The 21,145-nt window shown below is 31.1% G+C and overlaps 3 protein-coding genes across 4 annotated transcripts; 1 reads left to right on the top strand and 2 right to left on the bottom strand.

The window, feature by feature from the left end:
• On the top strand, positions 1,628 to 6,772 carry LOC109335001 (vacuolar-sorting receptor 1-like). Of its 2 annotated transcripts, none has more exons than XM_019571021.1 (12): positions 1,628 to 2,173; positions 2,630 to 3,322; positions 3,400 to 3,488; positions 3,584 to 3,653; positions 3,730 to 3,813; positions 3,912 to 3,988; positions 4,121 to 4,202; positions 4,393 to 4,475; positions 4,619 to 4,685; positions 5,738 to 5,866; positions 5,956 to 6,068; positions 6,323 to 6,772. In XM_019571021.1, the coding sequence occupies exons 1-12, from the start codon at positions 1,867 to 1,869 to the stop codon at positions 6,419 to 6,421; spliced, it is 1,893 nt and encodes a 630-aa protein (XP_019426566.1). In that variant the 5' UTR covers positions 1,628 to 1,866; the 3' UTR covers positions 6,422 to 6,772. The 2 variants fall into 2 exon arrangements, with proteins under 2 accessions (XP_019426566.1, XP_019426567.1); XM_019571022.1 differs by having other exon boundaries at positions 3,912 to 3,958.
• LOC109335675 (transcription factor bHLH84-like) lies at positions 8,682 to 10,492 on the bottom strand. Its single transcript, XM_019571833.1, has 5 exons — positions 9,878 to 10,492; positions 9,457 to 9,717; positions 9,253 to 9,318; positions 9,021 to 9,086; positions 8,682 to 8,933 (listed from the first exon to the last, which is right to left on the bottom strand). The coding sequence occupies exons 1-5, from the start codon at positions 10,427 to 10,429 to the stop codon at positions 8,835 to 8,837; spliced, it is 1,044 nt and encodes a 347-aa protein (XP_019427378.1). The 5' UTR covers positions 10,430 to 10,492; the 3' UTR covers positions 8,682 to 8,834.
• Positions 13,551 to 15,310, bottom strand: LOC109335667 (transcription factor bHLH84-like). Its single transcript, XM_019571824.1, has 5 exons — positions 14,716 to 15,310; positions 14,342 to 14,608; positions 14,167 to 14,232; positions 14,014 to 14,079; positions 13,551 to 13,916 (listed from the first exon to the last, which is right to left on the bottom strand). The coding sequence occupies exons 1-5, from the start codon at positions 15,217 to 15,219 to the stop codon at positions 13,824 to 13,826; spliced, it is 996 nt and encodes a 331-aa protein (XP_019427369.1). The 5' UTR covers positions 15,220 to 15,310; the 3' UTR covers positions 13,551 to 13,823.

Here is a 21,145-nt window from a genome sequence, read left to right on the forward strand (position 1 = left end):
TCATCTCTAGGTTGCTTTGCATTTTAACCCATTATTTAAAAATGTGTATTGTTCTACTCATATTTTGGAATTGTGCAAAATAACCCCTTTATCAACCTTTTTATTGATTTCTTCCAAAAACGCCATAGAGTATTCTAAAATTTCTATTTTTGGATTAAAAGTTTTAAGTTTGGTAAAAAAAAATCACGTAAAGAAATAAAAAATGATTTTTTATAGAATTAATTTGCAAAAGGAAAAACAATTTAAATCGCCATTTTAACAGTTTTTCCAAGAGAAATATTAAGATATAAAAGTTTAAGAAGAAAAATATTAAACAGAATTAACAATGCCTTAACATTATTGATAATTGTCAGGGTTCTTTAAATATACGGATAAAAGATTGATTCATGTTGTGTTTGGATATTTTTTGGATAGTCTAGTACTTGAATATAAAATCTATATTTGTTTGATAGTTTCAAAAGAAACTTGATTTAAAAATAATTTTAATTTGTACAATTAATTTTTTATTGTCATATGTCATAATCTCTTCTAATATTGGACCATCCAAAAGAGAGAATCCAATTTCTTAAAGTTTATGACATAAACAACATTAATAATACACATATAAGAGTTTAATATTTAATATTTATATATTTTATCACTATTTTTTTTATAGAATTTATGTATTATTACAATTTATTTGTATTAAAGTTAGAAATAAATTAAGATATGAAATAATAGAGGTGTGATGATAGGGTAGGAAAACCTTTAAAATCATAAATCATTTTTTTGTAAACTTTGCGGCTCAAAATGAAATAATATTCGACGAGACTCTTTTTAATATTAGAAAGATCAATATTAAGTATGTAATAGAATTTAACTTTATTGTTTTAGACTTTTAGTGTCTTATTTTAACTAGTGTTATGTTAAAATTTTAAACTTATCTAAATTTACTAGATACAATGATATATTGACTAAATTTTATAGAAGGAAGTGTTAAATTTTTAAACTTATCTAAATTTATTCAATGCAATGATATAATGAGTAAAAATTTTATGAGTACAATATTTATGCACCATTTATTAATTTAAAGATTTATATATATTAACTACACAATCTAACATTTTTATGTAGAGAAAATAAAAATTAACCATGACTGATTGTTATGTAATGATAATATATAAAACTTTTATATTATCTGTGCATACATTTTTTCTATATTTATAATGTTTTATATTAATAAAATAATATAAAATGTCAAACTTGTTAACTAATATGATGAAATAATTGACTTTGTAATTTGGTGTCTTTCACATAATAGGATCTTGAGGAAGAAAGGGTGCCAAATTTAGTAGCATCTTTATATCAAATATTGTTCACCAACTAAGTTTAATTTGTATAATAAGATTCAAATCCAAAATAAACCCGGAATCAAGTATGGGGAGAGTCTTTAATACTAAGTAGTCCTTAAACATTAAAAGAAATAAATTAGAGGATCAAGATTCAAGAAATTCTATAGTGGTGAGTTAGATTTTAGAGGATAATAAAATAAAAGGAAAGACTTGCCATAAAATATAGTGAAAAACTTTCTTTTTCCCTTTATTCCTCTTCAAAATCAAAGTACTACCGTTTTGTCACGAAAGAAAGACAGAGATATCGTTGCGTTTCCAATGAAGACTGGGAGAGACTCGTTACTAAATTCGATCACAACATAACCTTCCACCATTTTAATTTTCCTTAAACAACATCAACTTCAACACTTCCCTTTTTATTTTCTGTAGCAGAAACTGAGAATAAAGGTGCAGTTTTTAACACTCACCCTTCACAGAATTGATCTCTGAAACCAACCCATTTTGGAATTTGGAAAACCCAGTTGCTATTTCCAAGATGAAGCTTCTCAGATCTTTCCTGTGTTTCTTCCTAAGTTTTCTATTGATTTCCTTTGTGCCGTCGTCAATGGCGAGATTCGCGGTGGAGAAGAACAGCTTGACGGTGACGTCGCCGGAAAATATCAAAGGAACGCATGACAGTGCCATTGGGAACTTTGGAATACCCCAATACGGAGGTACCATGGCTGGGAACGTGGTTTTCCCAAAGGATAATCAAAAGGGTTGCAAGGAGTTTGATGAGTTTGGGATTTCCTTCAAATCCAAGCCTGGTGCTCTTCCCGTCATTGTTTTGCTCGATCGTGGAAGTAAGATTCAAATGCTTCCACTAATTTCATGTTTTATTTTCAGTTTGTGTTGTTTGGGTTTTATCACTTCGTTGATTGTTGTTCTTGTTATTTAGCTGAAGTTGGTTGCTTTTGTTAGTGTAGTTTCAATGCTTTGCTGTTGCATGTTCATTTCTGCTTGGGTTAAAGTCATGTGTCTCTTCTCTCCTTTTTCATCTATTTACATAGTTCTCAGTTATGTTGAGATTGGGTTCATAAGTTTGACTTGATTAGTTGATTGTTTTGTTTGCACAGAGTGATGCTCTAATTATTTTGGATTAGAGCATAGTCAACCCCAACTAGTGGGAAAGACTTTGTATGTTTTTGTTGTTTTTTACACTTGGGTTAAGAATTTCAGTATCTTGCTATTCTAAGAATGACTAAGTCTTCAAATGTTCTATTGGGTGTATTTTTAATGTTTTTCTTGTGTTATTGCAGATTGTTTTTTTGCTTTGAAAGTCTGGAATGCCCAGAAAGCTGGAGCTTCTGCTGTTCTTGTTGCAGATGATATTGATGAGAACTTAATAACTATGGACACACCTGAAGAGGATGGATCAGCCGCAAAATACATAGAGAACATAACAATACCATCTGCTCTCATTGAAAAAAGTTTTGGTGAAAAATTAAAGAATGCCATAAGTGGTGGAGATATGGTCAACATAAATCTTGATTGGAGAGAGTCTGTCCCCCACCCAGACGCTCGTGTGGAGTATGAGTTATGGACCAACAGCAATGATGAGTGTGGAGTTAAATGTGATATGTTGATGGAATTTTTGAAAGATTTTAAGGGTGCAGCACAAATACTAGAGAAAGGAGGTTACACTCAATTTACACCCCATTACATAACTTGGTACTGTCCTCAGGCATTCACGTTAAGCAAACAGTGCAAGTCCCAGTGCATCAATCACGGAAGGTATTGTGCTCCGGATCCTGAGCAAGACTTCAGCTCTGGTTATGATGGGAAAGATGTGGTTATTGAAAATTTAAGGCAGCTATGTGTTTTCAAGGTGGCAAATGAAACCAAAAAGCCTTGGGTGTGGTGGGACTATGTCACAGATTTTCAAATTAGATGCCCAATGAAGGAGAAAAAATACAACAAGGAATGTGCAGATTCTGTCATTAACTCACTTGGTGAGTGAGTTATTATTGCTTATTAAGTTTTCCTTGGGTGGTTTATAATGACTTTTGAAATATGATTACATAAACAGGTCTTGATCTTAAAAAGATCGAGAGGTGCATGGGAGATCCTAATGCTGATTCTGAAAATCCGATATTGAAAGACGAGCAAGATGCCCAAGTATGGACCTTTATAATTTTGTGCACTTTATGTTATCATTTAATTGATCGTATCGGATAGTTGTGCACATATGTTTAATAAACTACCCTTTGTAGGTTGGGAAGGGATCACGAGGTGATGTTACCATATTGCCCACTCTTGTTATCAATAATCGGCAGTATCGAGGTTGGTAATTTATTCTTCTCTGTTAGGTAGTGTTATAGATTTCCAATTCTTAATTTTTTATTTATATTTTTTCCAGGAAAACTGGAGAAAGGTGCTGTCTCAAAAGCCATTTGTTCTGGGTTTGAAGAAGCTACAGAACCAGCTGTTTGTTTGAGCAGCGGTAAGTGCTTACTTTCTTTTAATATTCATGGAACATGTTTTGGTATACTTGTTAGCTCTGGACCTGATTCTTTTTTAGGGACAAACTTATCTTGGCAGATGTGGAAACAAATGAGTGCTTGAACAACAATGGTGGGTGTTGGCAGGACAAAGCAGCAAATATCACAGCATGCAAGGTATTTATACCATTATTTTCTCACTTTAGAAGATATTTTTCCTTTTATTTGAGTGTAATTAACTATCTAATTAGAGAGAGTGTGGATTCCCATTTTTACATTCCTATTTAATCATGTGAATATTTTTCTCAGGATACATTCCGTGGGCGATTATGTGAGTGCCCTCTGGTAGATGGTGTGCAATTCAAAGGAGATGGTTATACAACCTGTGAAGGTCAAAATGCAATATATTTACTTTTTTGTTTTGCTTAAATTCCATCAGACCTTTATGTTACTTGCGATTGACGAAAAAGAAAAGGGTAACCATAGTGCTTTGTGTAAGAGAACGTGATGATCCTTTAGATTTAGGGCATCTGTATTTTTCTTAAATTTGTACACTCATCTAGTTTCTTCTGGGTTTGCAGCTAGTGGGCCTGGACGATGCAAGATAAACAACGGAGATTGTTGGCATGAAGTCCGGAATGGACATGCATTCACTGCTTGTTCGGTTAGTAGAGACTGAGATCGATCCTTGACTCTCCACCTGCTTGTTTTATCTCCTTAAAATCTTTAATGGTTGGGGTTCTATTGGTTTGTAAATCCATAACGGATGCTGGATTGTGATATAAATTACCATTGCTTCATCAACAGGATAATGGAAAGGTTAATTGCCAGTGTCCTGTAGGATTTAAAGGAAATGGTGTCAAAAATTGCGAAGGTGAGATACATACATATATATTTTTCAATTTTACCCTGAGCAAACCCTTGTTGTATATTGATGTTATCTAGAACAGTGATGTGAGTACAACATTCACCACTGTTGAAATTATAGGCTTTTAGGTATGGACGGAGAAAAAGAATCATCAAATTAGTAATTGTGTTGATAACATTGTGAGTGATGATATGATGATATTGTGATATAAAAGAATACTACCCCCTATTTATACTAATACTAGACTACTAATTAAATAAGGAAACAAATCATAAAAGATTAAACAAAGTAATCTCAATCCTAAGAGATTTTCCAAGACACTCTAAACAAATCTAAGATATACCATAAATAGAATCCTGCATCCTGTTTTTTGTATTTATGTCAGGTCTGCGTTTCTCATTATGGTTAGCACTTTCCAACCATGGTTTGTGACCCATCAGAAAAATAACCTTTTTACATCCTCAAGAGATAGCTCACTTGGTAGATTTGTAAGGCATAAAGTTTGAGCATTTGGGTTCAAACGCCAGCAGCTCCACAATTTTCCCCACTCCTCCCTTGCCATGTCAAGAACTTTGCCTATAAAAAATACCATTATTTGAGACCAAAATCCTCTTTAAAGTTTGAACACAGCCTGGCTGAAATTTTGCCAAACATGTGGATTGAGGATGGAACCTCCCTTGAACAGTCTAATCTGGGGTCTGGCTTGCTGTTACTGTTAATACTATGACCGCACTGGTACCTAATGCTGAAACCTGGATCTAATTCAGCCCTTTCCTTTCTTCATATGATACATCCTCTTTATGTATATTTTTTAATGTTTTACTCTTACTATCAACACACAACATTTTTAATCCAATGGAGGCACTGAACCGCATTTTTTACGTAAATTTTACTGGATAATAAACCGTGTTTCAACTTCATCTCACCATTTTGGTAGTCTTATAGTCTTCTTAGTCCTTTTACTTGACACTTATACTTCTTGATAACTGGGAATGTTTTCATCATAACTAAAGAAGATAAATATCTGAGTTTGAACTCCGTCTGCTTCATACTTGCAGACATTGATGAATGCAAAGAGAAGAAAGCCTGTCAGTGCCCTGAATGTAGCTGCAAGAATACTTGGGGGCGCTATAACTGCAGTTGTAGCGGGGATCTTCTGTATATCAAGGACCATGACACTTGCATAAGTGAGTTGAATCCGACACTTTCTTCTTACACATGTGTTATGTTTGATTATGCTTGTTTTCATATCCCCTACTTGGATGGTATTCTGCAGGTAAAACTGCCAGTCAGCAGGGAAAATCTGCTTGGGCTGCTTTATGGGTCATTTTCGTTGGCTTGGTTGTGGCCGCTGGCGGAGCGTACCTTGTGTACAAATATAGAATAAGGGTAACTTTGATTTTATTGGATGATGCCTTTAATTCTAAATTTAGATAGCATAGTGGCCTGATAATGCTGAGATCCATGAAATTCCATATCGCCTGAGACTTATGTTGGAATCCGAAAGATGAGAACATAACATATTTAACAGAAAAGTTGCACTTGTTTGCTGCATCAACATTTCTCATTGATTATTTTCAGCTTCTTTAAAAAAGCTAGAGAAGTTTTAACAATTTATTGGTATTTTTTTGTGTTCTATGCAGTCATACATGGATTCCGAAATCAGAGCCATCATGGCGCAGTATATGCCCTTGGACAGCCAAGAAGGAGTTGTAAATCATGTCAATGAAGAAAGAGCATGAAAGGAGAAAGTTGTGATTCTCTTAGTATAACCATGTCTGATATGAAGCATTGGTGGGTGTGGCTTACTCTTTTACCTTTTTGAGCTGTTCAGAATGTCCCCGAGCTTTGAATTTAATGGACTGTATCATATGCTCCATAGAATGTTATAGTTGCCCTAAGTTTTTACTGGGAATGTAGTCAAGTTGTATACTTGAAAGGCTTGAATTTAGGTTAGTTAAGTTATTGCACTAGATTGTAGGATTCTGTTCATGACACGTTTGTTCCACACTGATAGTAACTGATTATGCTTTAAGTAGAAGCTTAAGTTAACATTTTGATGTTTGTAGTTTGAGTGAAGTGTTCTTCCTGCATTTTTTGTGTTTGTTTCTGTCTAAAGCGTATGACAATTCTGCCTATAAACTAACCTAAGAGGGGTCATTTTATTTGTGGGGGCGCATGAAATTGTACTTCATCTAATATGAGAAGTTGAGAACTGTATGCATTCCTTATTTTTTTGTTTAGGGTCAAAGGCAACTTGACTTAACTAATTTTGTTTTTTTGTAGACTAAACAACATATAATCTAGGTCATAACAAAAACCAAATATGTCTTAGGTTTGGTGAAATTATAGTTGAGGGGTGGTTACTGATATTGAGGGGGTTAGTTCTGGATCCTGATAATAGCTTGAGGGATATCTATTCTATATTATTAATACATATACTATATATAAAGACAAAACATAGTGTAACTTTTATCATGATGTAATTTTCCCTTCCTATTTTGCCCTTCATATTATTTAATTTTTACAAAAAAACATATAATCCTAATTAACCACCACCAATACATTAATTAATCACATATCTCACCTTAAATTAAACATTATCGTAAACAAACAAAAATTATAATATTAGTACACCGAATATATTCTAATTATAAAAAATGAAATATATAGTACCATGCAATATTGACCGGCAGACATGAAGTGTTTGTACACACTAGTATTAATAAAGCCAAAACAAATAATAACTACCACAATGACATGATTTTTATATTCTAAATTTATCCTTTGAACATCTCTCATTAATAACTAATATAAACTTCCACATATTACTTTCATTGTTTTCATTTTCTATAAAATAAATTACATTGACATCCCTGAATTTTAGTGAAATTACATAAATCACCTCTCACTTTTCTACATCTACACAAACTTCCCCTAGTTTTTATATTTTCATTACACTGATCACCACTGCATAAGAAATAAGTGTAATCTTCTAAACAAAAAATGTGATAAATGCAATTAAGTTAAACAAAACATGATATATCGTGAAGACAAGTCTAAATAATATATGAGTCAATATCTCTTTATTATTTTTGGTTCGTTACACTATATTATAAGAGCGATTTAAACAATATTTCTTTAGAATTGTTGATACATTTTGTAACAAAAAATAATAAAGATACATTGATTTGTATATGTTTTGTTTAACTTAATTGCATTTATCACATTTTTTGTTTAAAAGATTACACTTATTTCTTATGCAGTGGTGGTCAGTGTAATGAAAGTATGAAAACTAAGGGAGGTTTGTGCAGGTGTAGAAAAGTGAGAGGTAGTTTGTATAATTTCACTAAAACTTGGGGGTGTCAATGTAATTTACTATTTTCAATATTAATTTATCATTAATCTTTCATACACTCTCTTATTTATATTTTTACTCTCTATTGAGTTTATATATTGCATTTTTTATACTTAAATTGTTTTTTCTTAAATAGTATAACATAAAGTTAATACATAATATATTAGAAAAAATACAAATGATGGTCTATTGGTATAAAGTTAATACATAATTTATCATTAATCTTTCTAGAGTTAATGAATGTTCAAATTTATTTTAATTTAAGACCAATGCAACTTAAAAGATTATAGAATGGTGCTTTATATATTTGGATATGTGTGGGGAGAGCATTAGAAAACGAAAGGAATATAAGTAAAACGATCAGGATAGATTTAGATATTAATATTTTATTATTAAATATGATTTATGAATCATAGAACATTATTACGTTTGCTCATGTAATCGATATCACCTAGTGAGATTAAAAAAACTTAGATTGTTGTTTTATAAGTTAATGTTTCATTCTTTTTTTATTTAAGGTTAATATAGCCTAAATTAAATTGTGACCCTAGTTTGGAATCTTTTAGTATACTACTATTTAATGTAAGATGCCAACAACTGGAGTTTACTGAATGGGTGCAACCAAACCAAAAAATATAAAGAAATCAACTCAGAACAATGTATGATAGTTAAAAAAATACACAAGGTTTCACTTGATTAATAATGTTACACTTAAATACCAATTAATGAATACTCATGAGCACAAGGGAAACATAAAATAAATTGGCAAAATGGAACTCTCTGCTCTTAATTGTATCCTATGGTTGTTTGGTCGGGGTAAGATTGAGGTCTAGTCCAATGTTCATTCCATTGTAAGCAATTGGAGCGTACATCCAATGATCATCAGAGCTAAGAAGCTGTTAAATTGTGGCAAAACATGTATCAGTTACTATCTTTCTCTAAGATATATGGGAAATATTTATGAAGGATCATCAAGTTGTTACCTTAATTTGGAGCTGTAAAAACTTCACATATTCCACAGCTTCCTCAAGCATAGTGCTGATATCCACCTTCAATAACCAAACTTGAGAATTTTAGACCATATGTTTATCTTTTTTAAATAGGTGAATTTCCAAAACGCTTTGGGAAAAATGTTTTCTTGAGAATTCAGCTTCTCCTAAAAGCTGAATTTGAGCTTTTTTATGTGTATATATTGAATGCCATTGAAAAAGTTACCTTTGTTCCATTGGGAACTAGAGTTTGTAGGATTTTCAACCTTTCATTTATCCTTTCTCTTCTTCTCTGCATAAGTAAAAAGTAAAAATCTCATGAGTTCTAATCCTTTCACAGTTTATAGTACATGGAAAACAGCAAAATATAATAACATTATTAGCATGGAACATGGATGTTTCAATGAAATGCAGTTGGCAAAGGACATACTCTTGCATAGATGCTCTGTGGATCAGTAGCAGAACCCCTACTACACCTTGATTTACCATTTGACTTTATATCTTTTGGGCTCAAGCTCAAGCATGAAGACCCTTCTCCATTTATCTCTTGAGAAGCATTGGAATCATCTTCTGAGCAGCAATTACTCATGTTCAGCCCCTGAATACCAGCATCTGTATCTTCTTCAGTGTTGCTTATTGAAGCAGATTTTTGCTTCTTCCTTGGTTTAACATTTCTCTTGTTCTTTCTGGCCTATAAAATCAAAATGATCAAAATCACAAAAAATCAATCACATTATCATAAACAGTGCAGGAAAAGAAAATGCTTATAGCTAGGACTAGGAAAAATCAATAGCAGGTGGTTTTTAAACTTCACTAGAAAAAATAGAAAAAAATGATTAGTGTTATTCTACCTCCACCAATCTCTTAGATCTTTTTCCTGAATTCTCCAGGTTACAAGTTATATACTCTTCTGGTGGCTCAGAAACAAGTACTTCTGCAGATTCCTTTTGAGCCTGCAAATTCTTGTCAGCAACAACCTCTGCATCTAACTCTTCAATATTTTCATTTATATATTGGTTCTCATTCCCTTGAAAACCATAAGGGCTGAATTTAGCATCCACCAAGGAAAAACCAATAGGCACATAGCCATTGTTGGTTATTGAATCATTCAAGTAGCAATTGGCACCACTTGTACTGGGAAATATGTTACTACTATGCAAATAATTAGTATTAGCAGCATTTTCAGGATAATATGAACTTCTATAGTTATTGCTTGTCACACTCACTATTGTTGATTCATGGCCATGCCATGATACAGATGGAATTTCCAAATTGAAATTTCCATAGAGTTGCTCTGGGACTGAGTAATTACCAAGTAATTGGCTCATAAAGTCAGCTTCATCAGCTGTGTATAACCCACTAAGGGAACTCCATTCTTCAGAAATTTGCTCAGCATGCTCCATATTTTTTCTTTGGAAGCTTAAAGATAAAAGGGTTTTCTTTTTTTAAGTGTTATAGTGTAAAGAAGCTTCAATTTGTTTCAAAGCTTGGATAACAATTGAGATCAAACCTCTATTTATACCCAACGGGTACAACAAATATACCACTATGAATTGACTTAATTCATATAAAAAGATCTCAAATTATAATTGCCAATAATTAGTTTCTGACAAAGTCCTAATACCCTTATATCAATATGCACAAGTCCTTGATTAATTGGGCCACCTATATCTCAGGAGGAACACGTTCAAGTACTTAGTTCACAATAGAATAGTATTTGTATTAAGTATTAATCATTAAGCATTATACATATTACCCTAAGTTTTGAATAATAATCCCCCAAAGGTTAAGGAGAAGGACAAAGTTGAAGTATTTCTGAAGAGAAATACAATTGTTAATTGTGAGAACAACGTGGTGTAGGCCCTGTTTGATTATTATATTATAAAAATTATGTGCTGGAGTTAGACAAAAATGAAAATGACGTAAGAAATGAGAACGTGGCAATGAGTCTTTACATTCTAAAACTGGTTTGAAAACACCTACCACATTCTCTTAAAAGATTTTTCAGACATACGTGGATGGGAACAATAACTGATCATGGAGATACAGTAGTAGGTAATCTTATTGACCGAGCATTTTATAAGGAAAATGTTGAGTTGGTAAATCTCTGGAGAACATTTCCACTATCCCAAATAGTATGTAAGTGTCAGTTATTATAGCGGATTCAACAAATGTATTTAAGTTAAAAGTTTAATGATTAAATATTTTTCTTATTAATCACAATTGAAAACACATAATATAGTAGTGTGACACACTTTTTAGGACAACAAATATATTCCTCCAAATCAAAGCCATCAACATTTCCAGTAATAGGATTTCAAGTTTTTATTTCTTATATACCTACTTGTGTATATTTATGCAGTTCATTTGGATATGTTTTATATTTTTTTAATAAATATAATTATAGTTTTTTTTTAAGATAAGGGTAACGAGTGAACTAAAAAACAATGGAAAAGACACGAAAGTAACTGCTCTTACCTGTACAACATATTATTTCAATTCTTACATTGTACTTTTGGATTCTTACATTGTACTTTCATTGAGCTCATGGTTTGTGATGTAAGCCATCTCTCTCACGCGCTGTCCCTATACTAACAATTAACATTAATATTAAATCAAGTTTGTAATTAAAGTGAAAGATCACAGTGGCTGTCATACCTGACATTAACTATTTCAGTACAAATAGTTATGATTATTTGATTTGATAAATTAATTATTAATTGAACTCTATTTTCTTATCAAATGTGTTATTTACAAACAATCATAATTGTCATTAATTCAATTCTTTGTATTCCAATTTTCATTAAATGGGTTATTGATGAGTATGATTAATAATAAAAATCCCATTTTAGAGGAATGAGTACACATGACAACACCATAATACTTGAATAATTGTGTTAGAGTGTTATCTAAAATGTATTACAAGAGTTGATTTCAGAACATAACAGGGAGGCGCAGTTACTTACACTTACACATGTTTAACGGTTAAGTCAAATGAAATCAGGTTATAAAAGGCACAAACAAGAGATACATTAAAGGTTTCGTCTCATATATTAATGTTAGTCTAAGAGATGAGCTGTGTTAGTGGAAGGGATCAAGAATAATAATGAACCAGAAAGAGGCTTATGAAAGGGTGTATTTTGTTTAATGAACCAGGAGTCATAAATTCTAAGGGGAAATGATATGATGTATACTTGAGAAATAAACAAATTGGATTTTATATTCCAATATAATTTTCCATTTTTTGTTGGTTATCATTATTCATAGTTTTCAAAAATAGAATTTGTGTTTTCGAAACATAAAACAAGAGAAGTCATTTACTGCTTCCAGATTTCTTTTTTAAATATATTGTGAGCATAGTATTAGCTCATCATTTAAGGTTTTTAAAATATGGATATTAGCGTGAAATTTAATAATTATTTTTATCAGTTACAGACTTACTAAACAATATTTCTTCCATTAGTTGAAACACAAATAGAAAACACCTAAATTTATCCCTAAAACTAATCAGCTTTGTGGCAATCTTAAAAAGAATCCTTATGGATGGTGAGGTGGACTTCAACAACATTTTTTCACGTAGGACTGTAATCAAAGACTAATTCTTTTAAAGGCATAAGAATCATTAAAGCGAGTATACCATCTTTTAAAAAAGATTTATCCATAGAAATATCATAAATTGAATATATGATATTATATTTAAAGAACTCAACTATCTATTGATTGTGTTATGTGTAAAATGAAATTGAGTGGCTCTAAAATAGCTAATTAGGAGAAGAATTATGTTTTGTATAAAACAAAAAAAGAACAAATTAGTTCTTCTCTTTGATCCTTTTTATATGGCCCTTTTAAGTGATATATGTTGGTCCTAGGACACTATATACATTTCTAAGCATATTGGTTAAATTTATATCAAAATATTCATATTTACTTTACATCATTAAATCATAATATATTAAAAAAAATGAATGGAACACAATTTCATAAAAATACACCTAATTTTGAACACATAAAATTAAAATGGTTATATTAATTAATATCCTTAATACCTATAAAACAACCTAAAAGAGTTTTATGAAAAAGGAACACATTTCTTTATATATGTGTATCGATAAAAGATTAGCAAATGTAATGTAAAAATAAATTTGTTAGTTGCAAGATAAAGTTGTAAAATGTAATTATAGTAATAACATTGTCGTTGGGAGAATTATATTAAAAGGTGGAAGGTTGGGGTTCACATTATTAGAGAAGGTATAATGGCTAATTAATTGGAGCATCTATGATCTATCAAGAGTTGGACTTTTATGTCTTATATGGGAGCCAATGATTAAATTGTTTAGGCTAGTGTTTAATGACTTGATTAGGTTTCTTAACTTCGTGTTATTTGAATTGCTTAAATTTCCTTATCTTTTATGAACTCTATTCACAGTTTACCAAATATTTAGTTAAAAGCCTTAATAATTAAGCTATTATTATATGCAATTTGCTTTTGCTTTTAAAAGGATTAGTATTACAAAAAAAGGAGGATTAGTACAGTCAAGTGTATAAAGAGTCACAAAGTTAACTCAAATTATTGTCTCATTGCTCAAAAATACATCAGTGCTTGTTTGCTTGATAAATTCCAGCCACATTTCAGCAGATATACAAATGAACAAAAACATATATAAAATGACAGTCTAAGCTGATAAATCGCTGTATAGTAGTATTAACTATTTTTATTAGACCCCAACCAGTGGTGGGTTAATGAGGTATTTAATGTTGGCTGAATTGGTCTTTAATTACTATGCTATATAGACTATACTATTGTTCTTTGCTTGTAATGAGGTCTAGTCCAATGTTGATTCCATTGTAAGCAATGGGTGCATACATCCACAATTCGTCAGAGCTCAGAAGCTGTTACATTCAAATTAAACAATGAATTAATCACTGTTTTTTTAAATAAGAAATTATCAATTTAGATGTAGACTGAGGTTGATTCTCAAATTGTTACCTTAATCTGGTGCTGTAAAAACTTCACATATTGGACAGCTTCTTCAAGCATAGTGCTGATATCCACCTATAATTCACCAAGAAAGAAAACTTGAGAATTTGAGCACCTTAACCAATTGTTTAATAATAGTTCAATTGTCATTGAGGAAGCTACCTTAGTTCCATTGGGGACAAGGCTTTGCAATATTCTCAACCTTTCATTTATTCTTTCTCTTCTCTTCTACATAGTTCAAGAGGAAAATTCTTTAGATGCAAGGAAAAGACCCATAATACAGTGATAATAGCTAATCATGATTTTGTTAAAAATTTGGCCTTTATAGGGGACTTACTCTTGCATAAAGGGTCTGTGGATCAGTGGCAGGAGAGGTGTTAGATCTTGACTTTCTATTAAAATTGGGAAGTGTAGGATCTTTTGGGCTCAAACTTGGAGATACCTCTCCATTTAGCTCTAGAGAAGGATTAGAGTCACCTTCTGAAATGCAACTACTAGACCCTTGTCTTTGGAGTCCAACACTTTTATCCTCTTCATTGAAGCTACTCATAGAAGCAGATTTTGGAATCTTCCTTGATTTAGTATTCCTCATGTTCTCTGATAACTACATGATAAAATCATTATCAAAATCCCACATAATTAAATGTATATAAAACTCAAAAATAGCACTAGCTAGAAGGTAAGCAAAATTTAATTTATTATTCTATATACCTCATCTATTGACCTCCTTGATCTTTTTGCTGTGTTCACTAGGTTTTTGTTTTTATACTCTTCAGCATGCAAATTGTAGTAATTAAGAACCTGCCCTCCTTGGTCTAGGCCTGGCTCTTCACCACTGCTTAGTACATTTATCTGTTGGCTTAAGTTATCATTCCATTTTAAAATGTGTGGACTAAATTTGGAATCTCCTAAGCAAAAATCCATGGGCATGGAGTCAAAGTTTGTTGCTGGTTCAATGGAGCAAGTTCTACTGCTTGTAGTGGAAAAGATATTACCACTATCAGCACTAGAGATGCTCCCATGGGAAAAATATAAGTTAGTATTTGCAACATTTGAAGGCAAAAATGAATTGGTATTATTGGTGTTTGTGGATTCATGGCCTGGCCAAAGGGTGGAATTTCCACCAAGCAACTGAGTCATGAAGTCAGCTTCTTCAGCTGTGTTTATTCCACTAAGAGAACACCACTCTTCAGAAATCAGTTGAGTAGATTCCATTTTTTGAAAAACTTTTAGAGGGAAGGGTCCTCTTGTTTTCTAGTGTGATAAGAAGCTTTGATATGTTTGAATGCTAGGAAATGTGAGAGCATTACAACTATATATACCCAACAATCTAAGGTAATGCCAAATAGGGATTGGATTTAAGTATAGAAAAATATCTCATTCATGATAGGAGAGAAACAGCAACTGAATATACTAATAATACCAATATACTACAAAATTAATTTTCACTAGTCCCTTGAAGGACCACATTTATAACTTGATCTGTATTAAAATAATATTCCTAGCAGTGGACCTAAAACTCCCCTTAAGGAAAGTGGTGAAATATTGCTAAAAGGGTTAGACTTGGTACATCAAATGGATATAGAAGGAGAATGAGACCTGTCAATTTTTATTCCTGAGACGTGGGGGTGGTCCCAAATATGAACGATTTGTTTGTGTTAGACAGAACAAATGAAAGTGACATGGGCAATGCAAGAGCTTGTGCTTAAGGTGTGGTGTCACATATCTGTCACATATTCTTAATATTTGTTTAATATGAATCTGACAAAGACAGTGTTGTCTACCAACTGAAATTTTGTGCAGTTAAAAAACAAACCAATTTAGTTCCTTCAACTAGAGATTCTGTTTTGCTGAGATTGGACTATTCGACCAACTAACATTCTTTATGCAGATACCCGTAATACCTACCAGCAACCAATAGTGCCCCCCATTCCAAATGGAAAGTGAGATACCAGTTAATTATTTTCTAAGTTATAAGATGAATGTAGGGGAAGTTTATTGCTTATTCATCATCAGATTACGGGTTCAAATCTTAGAAATAATTTTATAAGTTAGACTACATACATCTATCATCCTCATATCTTACTAAGTGTCGTAATGGTTCACCTTTAAAATAAAATAGAATAAAAAAATGACTAAAATAAAATAATATTTACAAGGATAAATTTTTTATTATTCATTATAAAACGTCTAATTAGAGAATTGCAAATATGAAGATAACAAATATTTTGGACCTGAGTACTTTGATGTGTTGTTATAAATAGTGAAGCATCTTTCTTTTGGTACATGTCATAGGTACTCAAGCATTTGAGACTTTGAGTTAGCAGATACTAGTTAGGTAGACTTGTTTTATTGTATTAATCATTAGATTTTTAATACGACATATATAAGTAGGGATGGCAACGGGCACGGATAGTAGCTACTCGCTACCCGTTTTAAAACAGAAGAGTAATACTCATACCTGCTCGTACCCGTACGGGTATCCGTGAGCAAGTATTTACAGGTATTTCTGGGTACCCGTGCGTAGAACGGGTACCCGCGAATTTCCTTTATTATAAATAATTTTTTAAATTTTTACTTCTATTGTGTTTCAAATAAGATAAAACTTAACTATTTTTGTACATTTTGATTGAATATTTTGCTAAAATGCTAAACTTATTAGTGGTTTCCTTTTGTATGATTTTTTGTTCTCATTTTTAACAGAAAATATATATTTTCTTTGTAAAACATGTGTGTTTTTACCCATGTAATAATATCTGTAGGGTGTTTCACCACCAAATTCAATAAAATATGTAAACAAAGTAAAAGGAAAAAGTATACATAGTGTAATAAATGTTAATAAATGTTAGAATAATGTATTTTTTATTTTAATTAAATATAATATATTAATCATATAAATAACGGGTACCCGCGGGTATGAGTACCATAATACCCGTACCCGCCCGTATGTACGACGGGTATTTTTAAAAACCCGTTTATAATACCCGCGGGTACCCGTTTGTGACCCGTACCCGTGCCGGTACGGGTTTTATCCGCGGGTACCCACGAGTACGGGTTTTTTTGCCATCCCTATATATAAGCTCAAATTTCAGGTGATCTTTCGTATTGTTGGCTTAACATCTCACCTTAGGTGATAATGGTGAGAACCCTTGATGCTCAATGCAATTCTAAAACTTTTTAAATAAACGAAGTTGTATTATTGTCGTAAGTTATTTTAGGCTAACAATAAGTACTTAATTCAACCAATGGAGCCAGAAAACCAATGTCGATTTTTTATGTTGATTAGGATTGGTGAGCTGATAAAAAAATTATACACGATCTATTTTTTTGATTAGATGACAAGATCAAATTTATCTGGTGGAGTCGACTTCTATTTACTTCTAAGAACTGTATGAACATATACAATAATCCAACACGGGTCTATACTTATTTTCTATGCTTTGCCATCAAATTGGAAACGTGTATCATATAAACAAAGTTTGATGTTGATAAAAAAGTTGGCTTGATTGTGATTTGTGAAGGTAATAGCTAGTTCAGTTCTTATATTTTGTTGTTTATTGCAAGGTTTTGGTTAGATAATTTTGTAGTATTATGTATAAGATTTATAAACATGAGTGTAATATTTATGTACGATTACCGTAAATATTTATATACGATTACTATATAATCATTATTTATTTGGATTATGTTTGTGAAGAAATAATGATAATTAAATATAAATGATAAATAATACAATGATAATATATAAAACTTGGACACCAACAATACATATATTTGTTTTATATATGAATATTTATATAAGGCTCCAATGCCCACTTTCATATAAAATAAGGCACATGCTGCAACACCCGAAATAGATAAAATGAACAAAGAATAATTAGTACGTGCGGAATGAACATGTCTGTCCCACGCACCAATGATGCATCTAGTTTCTACGCTTGAGTTTACGCGTACAAAGTACAACTTGTCCAATATATTTTCCTACAATTAGAAAGGGTGGTGTCACTATCCAAGACACTCAGCATATACTACATTTTTACCATTAATATTATAGGAGGCAATTTTATACGTTTGAAAATTGATTCCACCGAAAACGAATTATAGTATTTCATTCATATTTAGAATATCTTTAGAGAGAGCCAATAAAGAAGGTTCCTGGAAGTTTCCACTCCACAAAATCAACAGGAACACACTGCATCTTATATTTGGGATGATATATTCTTCTTGTATTAAATATTTATATTTATAAGAAAGTAACGTATGCATTTGTAAATTGATTATTGATAAGAAAAAATTTATTAGAAAAAAATAACAGTTAGAAAAACCAAACAAAAGATTACAATACAATATTTAGACAAACTCGAGAGTTAGCAATCTAGTCAGAATAGATTTCACCCTAACTGAGAAGTGACATATTGTGATGGGTTTCATTTTCTTGTTTGATCCTGATTAATTGTCCCAAACACATTTACATAATTTATTATGTATTATTCAATTGTTTGTCCTGCACTTCACCAATCACTCTTTTCCCTCTTTCCCATATCGCCTTTTGTTTTGTACATCTTTCACATGATACCTGAACTATTTACATCATTGTTGCTTATTCTTACAGGGGAATCGTCGTTAAAATAAAGTTGGTACCCGAAAGTAAGAATTGTCTTTGAATGAGTGAATACATTAACTGAAAAGATTGATAATGAATACGAATTGAAGTAAATAATAATTTGAACAAATATGAATAAGATGGATGAAGCTTTTATAAGAAGAATAGATTAAATGATGTAACTCAATCCCTAAAGAAAGGTAGACCAGGGAAGAAAATAAACTACACATGAAGCTATTAAGAATGATTTTAAAATTAAACTAAAACTTATCATCATTGGTTGAGAGTTAAGCAAAAATTAAAATAGAAATATTTAGTTTACTCTTCAACTAATAAAGAGACAATGTTAATGGACACGGAAAGAATATTAGTTTACTCTTCAACTAACATAGAGAAAATGCTAATGAAACAGAAAGATAATATCTTCGTTAAACTACTAAAGTTTTTTTTTAGTATTTTGTTAGTTATATACCATTATATCATTATTTGAGTAAAAAAAACTAATCATTTTTTGGAAACATGATTGTCTCTTACAGAAATTGAATATTTGACATTTTAATATATATATATATATATATATATGTATATATATATATACTCAATGTCACTTAGGTCTAATATAACTAAACCAATATTTTATTGATTTTTAAACTGAGATATATTTTGAGAGTATACAAACTAATTCTCGTGATATTAAAGTAAGCATTAAAATAAAATTGATTTTGTTGTTAAAACGAAGATATTATTCTTTCTATGTCGTTAGCATTATCTCTTCGTTAGTTGAAGAGTAAACTAAATACTTCTATTCAATTCATTTTTATTAACTATTAGCCACTAATGATACATCTGGGTATATCTTTCCTCTTGTTTATTGCACTTGTAGGTAGCCATCTATGGGGTCATACACCCTTTGCTAGAGTATAGTAAGCATTTTGAAGAAATTAAAGGAATCAAATCATGGCACTCCAAGAGTCACTCTTCTTAATAATAAGCAATTTAAGGTTTTTTAAATCTGCGTTAGATGTTAATTTATCTAAAAAGATAATTTTGAAATAGAGACTGATGAAACACATTCATTAATGTATATAAATTTTATACATGTATTTTTTTTGCTTTAAGAAAATTAAGATGTGTCATATAACAAACTTCATCCCGTCATTTGTAAGACTATTTGAGAGTTTTTGTTTTCGTCTTATTTATATTTTAACTTGCATGTATATTCAATGAATTATGCTAAAATACTTTTATTTACTCAAACAACTTAAATAGAAAAATGACTTAGTTTCAATACAATTTTTATAAATTCGAATACATTTAGAAAAATCTTACATTAAAAGCACTTTAAAAATATGAGATTTTGTTTCTGGCATTGATTGTGATTGCAGTTTAGAAATTATTATGTCAATATAGTTTATCTTTTAAGGGTTATATGTGTAAGTTGAAAAACAACTAAATAATTTAAATGCCGGCAGGGACACGAGTTTAAGAAGAAAAAAGGCTTTTCATAATGTGCGTGTTTATTTATTTATTTATCTGCCAGCAGATTAAAAATATGAAATTGCTGGCACTTGGTTAGCTAATTCTGACCAGAACTTTTTTTTTGAAAAATTATGGTGAGAAACTAAATACAAATTTATTTAATAACGATCAATTATTAATTTCATAGCTAAGGGAACAATAACTAATTCGCTTCATCTTATTTTTTTGCAAGAGGTGCTTAATCTAAATTGTTGTTCTTAATTATTGAGTATGAATGTTTTCTGTACTTTATTGATGTATTAACCTAATTCCATGTTTTTTGTTAACCCTATTATTTTTTCGAGGAAACTTTTAGTTAATTGTAGTTATATTGCTGATTGATAATTGACTATCAGGGAATCCAACCTAACCCTCTCCCTGGTTGTTATTATTGTTAAAGTTATATATCAAAATTATTGGTACAAAGAATACTAATATAAAATGTATTATTTAAACTAAATTGAAAGGTTGAAGTAGATGATGTCAGGTTCACTCTCAAAATTATTCCCTAAGCATGTTGGACTAGTCAATATATTAAAACATTACTAAAAAAGATGAGGAGAAGATATAGGATTATAAGACTTACTTGCCAATGATTAATTACTAACATTTTTAGTTTTTTTAAAAGAAAATTTAGATGAATCTGGTTTCACGTCACAGCTTGTTAAATATATCCACTGTGGTTTTTTTCCTTCATGTTTACTTGGCAAATTTTGATTTTCAGTATTCTGCACGAAAAGTACCTTCTTTTATATTTAAGGGAGTGTTAAAGAACATGGTATCCCATCTTGTTCTTGAACCAGAAAAGCTTGATCAAAGAAGAGAAAGAAAGAAGTATGAACAATGCCTCTTTGAATTAATTTTCAATATATCACAGCAACAATGAAAGGGAAAGCTATTTATGAAAGAAGTGGTTAGAAACCAAAACAGAAAGCCCAACCGAAAATAAACCAAACTAAAACTTCAAACAATATTACTACTTTCTTCTTTCCCTTTTTGACTCATTAGCTTTGAATTCTT

Source organism: Lupinus angustifolius, chromosome LG20 (genome assembly GCF_001865875.1).
Source record: "Lupinus angustifolius cultivar Tanjil chromosome LG20, LupAngTanjil_v1.0, whole genome shotgun sequence".
In the NCBI taxonomy this organism is placed as follows: Eukaryota; Viridiplantae; Streptophyta; class Magnoliopsida; order Fabales; family Fabaceae; genus Lupinus; species Lupinus angustifolius.